The sequence below is a fragment of the Arachis ipaensis genome, chromosome B9, assembly GCF_059453495.1.
Source record: "Arachis ipaensis isolate K30076 ecotype BB chromosome B9, ASM5945349v1, whole genome shotgun sequence".
Lineage (NCBI taxonomy): Eukaryota > Viridiplantae > Streptophyta > Magnoliopsida > Fabales > Fabaceae > Arachis > Arachis ipaensis.
In genome coordinates this window covers 97,193,203-97,204,254 of record NC_142444.1, presented here as the reverse complement: position 1 = coordinate 97,204,254, position 11,052 = coordinate 97,193,203, and the positions used below count along the sequence as shown (strand labels likewise).

Genomic DNA, 11,052 nt, shown 5'->3' with positions numbered 1-11,052 from the left:
TTGTGTGTGTGACTTAGGTGATTGTGTTAGTATTATGCCATTATCTGTTTATGATGCTTTGAAGCTTCCACGGTTGAGAAGGTTGATAGCCCGATTTGTTTTGGCAGATAAGAGCATAATCTCAGTGGTTGGCATTGCAAAAGACGTTTTGGTGAGCATTAAGGGGTTGACCTTTCCTATTGACATGACCTAGAACAATACCTTGCTTCACCATAAAATGATATTTTTCAAAATTAAGTACAAGGTTTGAACTAGCACATCTCTTTAATACTCTAGCAAGATTATCCAAACAAAGGTCAAAGGAATCACCATAGACACTAAAGTCATCCATAAATACTTCCATACAATGCTCAAGAAGATCCGAGAAGATACTCATCATGCACCTTTGAAACGTAGCCGGCGCATTACATAAACCAAAAGGCATTCTTTTATATGCGTACGTTCCAAATGGGCAAGTAAAAGTTGTTTTCTCATTATCTTCTGGAACAATATGGATCTGAAAATAACCAGTATAACCATCTAGAAAACAATAGTGCAATTTACTTGACAGGCGATCAAGCATTTGATCGATAAAAGGTAGTGGATAGTGATCCTTGCGAGTGGCCAGGTTCAAGCGCTTGTAGTCAATGCACACTCTCCAGAAATTCTACACCCTTGTAGCCATGAGTTCCACATTCTCAGTCTTCACTATTGTGACTCCAGACTTCTTCGGAATCACTTGTACTAGACTAACCCATTCACTATCCGAGATTGGATAGATAATGTTAGCTTCAAGCAGTCGGGTCACTTCCTTCTTCACAACTTCCAAAATAGTGGGGTTCAACCGCCTTTAAGGTTGATGGATAGGCTTAACTCCCTCCTCTAGAAAAATGTGGTGCTCACAGACTTGAGGGCTTATACCTACTATGTCTGTCAAACTCCACCTAATAGCTCTCTTGTTTCTTCTCAATATATTAAGAAGACGTTCCTCTTGTTGGGAAGTAAGCTCCTTTGCAGCAATAATCACTGGGAGCTTTTGATTGTCTTCAAGATAAACATACTTGAGGTAACGGAGAAGGGACTTCAACTCCATGTTCAGCTCATGGCTTGGCACTTTATCATCCGGAACCACTGGAGGTGGCAAGGTGTCTTCAGTATATTCAGAGGGCTTCCCCACACTTGCACCTTGAATCATGTTCTTCTCAACAACTGCCTTTTGGTGAACTTCAGCCACAGTCTCATCAATAATATCATACTGAAAGATGGAGTGGTCTTCCAATGGGTGCTTCATAGCCTCATCAATGTTGAAGCTTACTGCTCTTCCATCTATCTCAAAGGAATATGTACCCGAGAAGACATCCAATTTAAACTGAGAAGTCTTGAAAAATGGCATTCCAAGCAAGATGGATGATGGTCTTCTTGAATCATTAGAGGACATCTCAAGAATGTAGAAATCAATAGGAAAGGCCAACCCCTTAATGCTCACCAAAACGTCTTCTGCAATGCCAACCACTGAGATTATGCTCTTATCTGCCAAAACATATTGGGTTGCCGACCTTCTCAATCGTGGAAGCTTCAAAGCATCATAAACAAATAATGGCATAATACTTACTCATGCACCTAAGTCACACATGCAATCCACAAACTGTACACCACCTATAGTGCACGTAACCATACACAGACCAAGATCACCACATTTCTCCAATATAGCACCCATCAAAGTAGAAATTGAGCTACCCAAAGGAATAGTTTCTAAATCCTGGATCTTTTCCTTATTCATGCACAAATAATTTAGAAACTAGCATACTTAAGAACTTGGCGAATAGCATCAAAAAGTGGAATAGTTATCTCAGCCTTTTTGAAGATCTCCACTATCTTGGAATTTAGCTCCACTTGTTTTTTAGTCCTCCTAGCAAGGTGTAGAAAAAGAATGGAAATGGCTTCTTTTAGAACATTGTCTTCCTTAGATACTTCATCCCCTGGTTGAACAACTTCTTCTTCAACCGCCTCTTGTGTCTCATCCTCTTCTTCAACATCTTCTATCTTAACAACTTCATCTTAAACGTCTTCTCTTGAGCTTGCCTCCTCGGGACTCCTCTCTTGCAATGTAGTTCCAGACCTCAAAGTAATGGCATTGATTCCACCCTTAGAATTGGGTAAAGGTTGAGAGAAAAGTACACTAGAGCTTGAAGGTTGAGTGTTAGAGGTAAAGGACGGGTCCATACGGGATATAAGAGCTTGTAGAATGGAGGTAAGACCGGTGAGACTAGAGGTAAGTGAAGTTTGAAACTCTTTTTGTCCTTGAAGAATAGAACGGAGTGTTTCATCTTGGTTGGAGGAAGAAGGAGGGTAGGTGATTTATGAGACTTTAGTTGATTGAGTTGAGGTGCTGGAGCTTGCCTTTGGTGATGTGGTTGGTATCTTTAGCCTTGATTTTACTGTTGGTACGGAGGATTTTATTGATACCTGTTTTGTTGGTAGTTATTATTCCACCTTTGATTTCCACCATTGTCTCTGCCTCCTTGGTTGTAGTTGTCTCGCTATCCTTAGTTGGGATTGTCTCTCCATCCTTGGTTGTAGTTACCACCTTGATTGTACTTACCGCCTTGTTGATAGTACCCTTGATTTGGACGGTTGCAATAAGTATTGGTAGCCGCCAAGATGTTGTCCTCTTGGAGTTGTGAACATTCATCAGTACAATGAGAATAGCAAGCGCAGATTACACATACTCTCTGAGGGACTAACTGTTGATAGTGTTGTTGTGGAAGAGGTGGAGGTTGTTGTTGATTGAGTTAGAGTTGCCTGAGTATATTGGTCATCTCTCCCAAAGTCTTGGTAAGAGCAGCGGTCTCACTACTAGAAGAAACTTTCACAATGGCCTTGGGATGATTATTCCTTTGCCTTGCATGTTGGGTAAACTCAGCTAGATCGGTGATCAGTTGCCTCACTTCTGTCGCCGTAGGTTGTTGTTGAAGAGGTGAAGGTTGTTGTTGATTGAGTTAGAGTTGCTTGAGTATATTGGTCATCTCTTCCAAAGTCTTGGTGAGAGCAACGGTCTCACTACTAAAAGAAACTTTCACAATGGCCTTGAGATGATTATTCCTTTGCCTTGCATATTGGGTAAACTCAGCTAGATCGGTAATCAGTTGCCTCGCTTCTGTCGTCGTCTTGTACTTTGTCAGAGATTCATTACTCGCAACATCTAAAAGGGTCTTGTCAAGGGTCTTGTCTCGAGGCTTCATGCCTTGGCAGAACTAGCTAATTAATACCAACTGGTCAATCATGTGATAGGGGCACGAGTCCAGGAAATTCCTAAAGCGTTTTGAATACTCATAGAGAGTTTCTGATTTACCTTGAATGATGCAAGAGATTTCCTTCCTCAATCTATCTATGACCTCCGATGGAAAAAACTTGTCCACGAATTCCCTTCTAAGCAAATCTCAATTCGTAATAACAGCTTCAGGTTGAGTGTATAACCACTCCTTTGCCTTTTCCTCTAGAAAAAATGGGAAGGCATATAACCAAACAGCAGTCTCAATCGCACCATGCCGCCTTGTAGTTGAACAAGCTATTTGAAAGTCTCTAAGGTGCTTGATAGGTTCTTGAGCAGGTAAACTATAGAATTTAGGCAGTAGATTGATCAATGCGATCCTCAGTTCAAAATCAGCAGTCAAATTCGGATGACGCGCTTGATATGGTTGAAGTGTAAAATCCGGAGCTCCCGCTTCCTTCAGAATAATTGTTCTAGGAGCTGCCATAGTATCTGCACCTAAATCAACAGAAGAAACGTTAATGGACTGAGTAAGAGATGAGTTAGTTTTGAATTCAAATGACGCTTCAGACTCAACCTCGGGTAAGGTTCGTGAATTGGAAGAAACCCCTTCACCAGCATCAGAGGCTAACCAACGCCAAGCTCGCCTAATATGTGAAATGATTTTTTCAATTTCAGGATCAAATGCGGCTAGGCTCGGATCTGGTAATGAACGTGTCATTCAATAAAAGAAACATTCTAAGAAAAAAATAAATAATAAATATTACTAATAAACGAAAAAACACACAAATAAAAGAAAAATTGTAATTATGTAAATATAAATATATTTACACCAATCAATAATTTAACACACATGTAATTCCCCGGCAACGGCGCCAAAAATTGATGGGGTGACGCGTACGCATGGGATCGGCTATGCGCCTAGCACCCCACTAACGCGGTCCTGGGACAGTCATCATGATACAAATAGAGGCCATTCGAAAGGAGCAAAGAAAATTGGACCTAGGAACCTAAAGGACTCGATGGAATCAGCAGAGCCCAAGAAAAGGGTAAGGAAGCCACCCTTATAACGAGAGACTACCACATGTGAAGAGATTGCGTAGTAGGGAAATAATTCAGTATGCAGCACGAGAAGAAGTTTGTTACATTAGTTAGGATTGTGAGTTGATTAAATAGAGTCAAATGCGTAGAAATGAGGAATGCATGATGTACACTCGGTAATTGAGAAGAGTCAATTCCCTACTCGAAAGGGAATCATTCTGCTACCCATATACTGATTCATTCTTCATATTCTTACACTTACATATTCTGCAACTCTTCTTACTATTGCTATCCTTTTGCCTGTGATCGTTATACTTTGTTGATAGCATAGTTGTAAGAACCAAACCAGTGATCAAACTGGTCAGGTTACTGATTTATTGATTTATTGATTCAACCGATAAATTATTAGTTAAACCGGTAAAACCAGTTACACGTAAATAAAAAATATAAAATACTAAAAATAGTAAAAAACTTAAAAAATTCAAAATACATATCTTCAGTTCTTCATCAACATTTTAAAAACAACAAAGTTTCAAATTCTAAAGATAACTAATACAAAAATAGACATGAAATTAGTTAGTACTACTACTCCCTAAATTCCTTACTCCCTATTCCCTATTCAGCAAGACAGCAACCTTAAATTCACAGAACAAGCAGATTCATACTAAACAGATTACTTCAACATCACCTATTTCAACAAGCAGCTATTTCAACTACAGAAATTTCACCTATTCATATCAGAAATTTCAACAAACAGCTTCAAAAAGATTCAATAACATTAAATTCCCTATTCAACAACCTTAAATTTCCTATTTCAACAAACAGATTCATACTAAAATTCATAATTTCAACAAGCATATTCAAGAAGCATTAGAAGAAAAGAACAAAATAATACAGCTTCATAATTTCAACAAGTATTAGAAGAACAGAACAGAACAACATATTCATACTAAGATTCATAATTTCAATTTTCAACAAGCATTAGAAGAAGAGCACCAAACAGTAAAGAACATAATAGCACAGAGCATTAGTGACAAAGCAAAGGACGAAGACGACAGAGACCACTTTACTGTCCGAGAGAGTAGACGACGGAGACGAAGATGACGACACAGATCGGCGAAGAAGACGACGACGAAGCCGCGGTTCCGTTCTGTTCCTTGAGAGTTTAGAATAGGTGTCGCGGTGAGGTCTTCTACGTTGAGATGAAGACACAAACCGGCGGGCAGCGGTGGCATGGTGAGTGACAGAGTGAGGTGAGGGGAAGGGTTAGCCGTTGTGTTTAGGGGGATTAGGGTTGGGGAAACATGGATGGGGGTATTGGCGTTTGGTTCGAGTCTGTTTTCTTTTTTTTTTTTGAAAAACCAAAACGGCGTCGTTTTGGCAAGTAAATTAAAAAAAAAAGCTTTCAAACCAACCGGGTGAACAAAAATCGCCGATTCTCCATTTTTCATCAGAATCGGCCGATTCAACATGGTTCTCTATGATTCTGTTCCTTGTTCGGTCTTATTGATCAACCGGACCGGTCAAAGGTCTGGTTCACCGATTTTCCAATTGAACCGGCCAGTCCGGTCCAGTTCTTACAACTATGGTTGAGAGTTATTGTAATAAGCTCTGCAGATCGAATATGGTCAAAATTTCGATCTGATCCGCACTAAAATCATCAGATCGGATCTAACATCCGCAATTTTTATATTCGGATCCGATCCAATCCACCTATTTTCGGATCGGATCGGATTTCGAATGTATCCAGTTAAAAATTAAAAATATTCCTAAAAATTCAAAAATAAAAAAAAAAGTTCAAACAAAACCAACCGAAAATTAAGAAAAAGATTCCAAAAATTCAAAAATTAAGAAAAGTATATATAATTCAAATAAAACCATACCAAAAAATAAGGAAAACATCCCAAAAATTCAAAAATTAAGAAAAACAAAAAAATTTAAATAAAAGTATATAGAATCATATCAAAAATAAAAAAAAATCAAACAAATTCTCTTCCTCCATACCAAGAAACAAAACCATAATTCAAACAATAGTATAGAAGATTGAAGTTCTAGTAGTACCAAGAAAATTTAATCTAACCTAATAGTTTCTAAATTTAAAAGAAAAAAAATAACCATCCTGAACCAAAACAAAAGAATAAGGAAAAACCAAAATCCAAACGAAGAAGCAGCAACAGAAACCAGTGCACTGGAACAAAGACGATGAACACTGGAATAAAAGAAGCAGCCAAAACAGTTTTAGAATCTAGAACAGTGATACTAGAACACTGGAATAAACCTTGAGGAATACTAGAACAAAGACGATGAACAGAGGTCAGGAAGAGATCGGTGAAATGGAGGAAGCGAGCGATAGGAAGCAAGGAGCGTGACCGAGGAAGAGACGAGAGCAACGAGGAAGAGGAGTGCGACCGAGGAACGTCAATGGCGAGCAACCTCCGGTGTGGCGCCACAGGGCATGAACGAGAATGATGGCAGTGTTGGGTGACGGCGAGACAGTGACTTGAAGGGGGAGTGAGATGAGATTGGGACTAAGGTAATTTGGGGGTGGGCACCGAAACGAAGAAGGGGATTTAGGGTTTGTTATCTATATATATTATTTATTTATTTATTTATTTATTGCGGATATGATCTGCGGGTATTTATCTCAAGTCCGCTATCCGATCTTTCAAGCTTCAGTATGCGGATCGGATCGGATCCGATGGCTCTACAGATGGAACTTATCCGCAATTTTCGGATCGGATCAAGATAAAATACTGCAGATATGCGAATCAAATCCGATCCATGTTCACCCTAGCTCTACCACATTATGTTGATAAAAAAAATGGCTCGGCAATATGTTAAACCAATTGGTATACTACAAAAATGAGACTTCACAAGTTTAGGTCCTTGAAAACAGAACAAAAAACGGGTAGAATATTGCCCTGCTCTGCTGCTACTTACAATGTTAAAACAATTTGCAACATAGAATGCAAACTAGGGTTCTTGTATGGTTACCAATAATTGCCCGAATATAACTTACCACTATAACAAGAAAACTTGTTAGAAGATTTCTAAAGGACCTTAGTATTCTTGTCAACTTGCAACCTTTGCAACCTTTCTGTTCTCAATTTGGCCTGTTAATGGGCACTGCATCTCTGTCCAACTTACTGGAACCATACATGCCCCTAAATAAAAAACAAAGTAAGTATAACAAGGCACACACGGATTTCATAAATCATAAGGCATTACATCAATATAATATACAGAAACAAGTAGTCACATACTCCATTCACATAAACTAAAGAGAACCAGAAACAAATGAGGACAACCAAGTAGCTTAAACCCCATAAAATGAGTACAAACTCACCAGCAATGCTTTCTGCAGAAACAACACCAAGTTCATTCTTTGCAGTTGAAAGAAAGTATGCACGTGAATCCCCAAGCGAAAGCTGATTTGCAATTAAGTAGATATTCAATTAAGAACCAATTGATTCAAGGGAAATTCGGAATTTAAGATAATCAAACCTCTTACCACAAGAGCCTTAACAATGTCACCAGGATGGAAAGAGAGATGCATATCTACTTTATCAATTTCAGTTGCTCTAACATCTTGCTGCCTGTCAAAACAAGAACTATGAATACTTGACGTTTTCATACACCGATACACAAAACATGATTATTGGAGCTCATCAGTCCAAACATGACATGCATGACAAAGAGATGGTTATAAACATAAAATGTTAATAAACCAAAAGGTGGAGCTGTGTAAGCATATGACATTCATTCCAACAACCGTTCCTCCAACTCACTTGTTCGTTTTCTTTCATGTAATTGCAAAAGTACCTCCAAAGTCAGACTTCAAATTAGAAAATAGAGGAAAAAGAAGAAATGCAATCCGGTATTCCACTTCAGAATGGTACTTCAATAAACCAAAGGTTCTAGAAACATAATAGAAAATTGTTTCAAAAAAAAATCCATGTATGCATTTTTAATGTAAGGTACGTAAAAATTGGCAACTAGTAGATCAGCTGAGTGCCAACTCGCAAACCCAAAAGAATAGCATGACTATCATCCACTTGTTTGTTTATTTATTTATTTTTCAGAAAAAAGACAGTATCATACTGATGAATGAGCAATCAATTAAGCATTACATTGACCTTTACTTGATGTCAAGTAAAGGTCACCTAAATCCAGGCTCCTCATCTTACAGCCAACCAAAGCCAACAATACAAATAGTAACCAAATGGAGGTCTGAGTGCTAGGGCAGCCTATCTACATTACAACGAAGACACGTACGTGCCGTATATAGATAGAGAATAAAAGATGAGGAGTTTATGGGAAACGTTGCTTCAATGTAAGCTGCCTGACAGTTCACAAAGTAAAATAAATTCCGAGGTAGCCACCCAATCAAAACTCATTCTTTTGGATGATCCTTTAAAATAGTGGTTTGAAAAGTAGTTATTTTGCTAATGTTGCAATTTGTAAATACTTCTAAATTGTGATGCTATCGTTTTGGGAAACAAATTAGAATAGTTGCATGGGGCGTACCTTATGATGCCGGTAAATTTTTCCCGAACCGACTTTGGACCAACGCACATAATATCAGCTGATGCCGTCTTAGCCATCACTTCAGTTATCTATAATGCCCCAAATAAAGTGCCAAGTCAATCATGATAAACATTTTAATAATTACTAAAAACAAAACGTAAAGGAAGAGTTGCCAAAAAAAATTGTCCAATTTGATTTACAACATAAAACATCCGTCTTTTGAATGACCATTTATACCATCAATGTAAAGTAGTTACTTTTGGCAATACATAATTAGATGCATGACTTCTTTACGCTAACTGTGCAAGAAAACTAGTTTCCTCACAATTATACCAAACATCCATAAAAACGATGTATCGAAATTAAATTCAAATATGAGTAATACCAAGTCAGGTGACAGTCAATTAAAGTTTCCCAATGCATATAAGCAGGTATATGGCATAATATATAATCAAATGGCAACATGAACTTTAAATATTAATAATGAAACTACACCAAAATATTAGAGAAGAATACTTTAGCTGTAGATTACCCGTGCAATGACAATAGAGCCAGGCTGGGGAACAGGCCCATGGGACTTGTGACCTGTTACTTCAACTGTTGGTCGCTGAAAATTAACAAGAGTTTAATTAACCTTTGGAAAATTAACGAACAGAAGCAGTTAAATTGGGGAAAAGAAAAAACCCTAGACCTGGTCAGAGGAATCAGGGGAGGGAGATAAGGTGCGGCGGAAACCGGTGAGGGAGGCGTAAACGGTTTCGTTGTGAAGCGCAGCGTATGCGCCTCTCCCTGGTTTGATGTCAGAGACTCTCCCAAGAACTTCGCCCGGTGTCACCATCACCGCCTCTTGTTGCTTTTCATCTTCTTCCATCGCCATTACCATTGCCACTCTCGGTCGCTTTTAGTCTCAGCTGCTTGCCAATATTTCAAACCAACCTGTCGCAGTTTAGAAAATTTTACACACTACGTTAATAAGTGGACCATTTTGGAAGGCCCGGCCCAGTTATGCTTATGGAATCTTTTTGGGCTCAATTGTTTATCTAAATTCAGTATTTATTCACGAGTTAACTACCCATATCAGTATCCAAAACATTCAGGCCCATCCTAAAGGATGGTTCAAAAAAATAACTCCTAAATAATTTAAAAATACAACAAAAATAATCAATATATATGAGCATTTTAGTTGGGGGCCACTGCTAGCTGATCCATGAGCATTTTAAGTACTTTTCTTAGGCATTTCTTGTAGAAAATTTATGATTTTTGCTTGGTAATTATATGATTTTTAAGGCTATTCTATTAGTACTTTAATTTTTTTGGTTTCATGATTCTTGTAGGGAAATGTTAGAAAAAGAGAAGTAAAAGCACAAGGAGGAACCAAGAATTGAAGACAAGCGCAGAGAGAATTTGTGGATGCTGTAAACTCTAACCTCTTCACACTCCAATTAGCATAACTTGAGTTATAGAGGTCCAAATGACCCGGTTCAGCATTAGAAAGCCAACTTTCAGATCTTTTCAACAATATATAATGGTCTATGATTACTCTCTAGATTCATGGCACTAAACGCCATAAAAGTGGTGCTAAATGCCAAACCGCATCCCACTCACCATTCCATGCAGGAGTCTCAGTGCCAAATGCCAAAAACTGGTGCTAAACACCAGACGGGCATGAAGAAGTGTGCGAATTGCATAAAAAGTGGCATTTAGCGCCACCAAACTAGCGCTAAATATAACACCCTGCCACACAGAGCCTTACGCTTAAGTCGTAAAGTAGAGGTGGCGAGGTATTACGACATCTAAATATGTACATAATATAGTTGAAAGAATTCATATCTTGGAGCCTTGGAGAATAAGCTAAACAAAAGCAAAAATAGAAAATCGTATCACACTCGCATGGATAATCGTAAAACAGATAGCTAAGATCAAAAGAAGGCTAAAAACATAATATACAGATCGGAGTTTTAAAATACAGATATCAAGTTCCAAACTCGACCTGCAAAGTTAAGGCCAGCCAGAGTATATATGTAATTACATATATATATATATATATATATACAACCCAAAATATAACTCAACCTATCGAATAAACACCTGTTTTTTCAAGTCAACTTCTAAAAGGGACAAAATACAAAATATACATGCAGATATTCTCTATATATATACATGTACATATACATAACCTAAAACAAAATATAATAGCTCAAAAGACTGCTATTCGCTTGTAAGGAGGGTTTCCA

General features: G+C 38.1%; 2 protein-coding genes across 4 annotated transcripts; both read right to left on the bottom strand.

Moving 5' to 3' along the window:
* Positions 1 to 209: 209 nt before the first annotated feature.
* LOC148545570 (uncharacterized) lies at positions 210 to 4,975 on the bottom strand. Of its 3 annotated transcripts, none has more exons than XM_088500051.1 (2): positions 3,332 to 4,975; positions 210 to 3,237 (listed from the first exon to the last, which is right to left on the bottom strand). In XM_088500051.1, exon 2 carries the CDS (start codon positions 1,580 to 1,582, stop codon positions 830 to 832), a length of 753 nt encoding a protein of 250 aa, XP_088356177.1. In that variant the 5' UTR covers positions 1,583 to 3,237; positions 3,332 to 4,975; the 3' UTR covers positions 210 to 829. The 3 variants fall into 3 exon arrangements, with proteins under 3 accessions (XP_088356177.1, XP_088356175.1, XP_088356176.1); XM_088500049.1 differs by having other exon boundaries at positions 210 to 3,748; positions 3,828 to 4,975; XM_088500050.1 differs by having other exon boundaries at positions 210 to 3,742; positions 3,828 to 4,975.
* Positions 4,976 to 7,126: 2,151 nt separating this feature from the next.
* LOC107619044 (Nucleic acid-binding, OB-fold-like protein) lies at positions 7,127 to 9,773 on the bottom strand. Its single transcript, XM_016321255.3, has 6 exons — positions 9,510 to 9,773; positions 9,351 to 9,425; positions 8,819 to 8,907; positions 7,803 to 7,887; positions 7,638 to 7,719; positions 7,127 to 7,455 (listed from the first exon to the last, which is right to left on the bottom strand). Exons 1-6 carry the CDS (start codon positions 9,699 to 9,701, stop codon positions 7,364 to 7,366), a joined length of 615 nt encoding a protein of 204 aa, XP_016176741.1. The 5' UTR covers positions 9,702 to 9,773; the 3' UTR covers positions 7,127 to 7,363.
* Positions 9,774 to 11,052: the final 1,279 nt, after the last annotated feature.

Coding starts and splice junctions, on each gene's coding strand:
- LOC107619044 (XM_016321255.3), bottom strand. CDS start 9,701: ATGGTAATGGCGATGGAAGAAGATGAAAAGCAACAAGAGGCGGTGATG. Junction 8,908..9,350: donor GCTCTATTGTCATTGCACGG/GTAATCTACAGC, acceptor GGGGCATTATAG/ATAACTGAAGTGATGGCTAA. Junction 7,888..8,818: donor AAATTTACCGGCATCATAAG/GTACGCCCCATG, acceptor TTGTTTTGACAG/GCAGCAAGATGTTAGAGCAA.
- LOC148545570 (XM_088500051.1), bottom strand. CDS start 1,582: ATGCCATTATTTGTTTATGATGCTTTGAAGCTTCCACGATTGAGAAGG.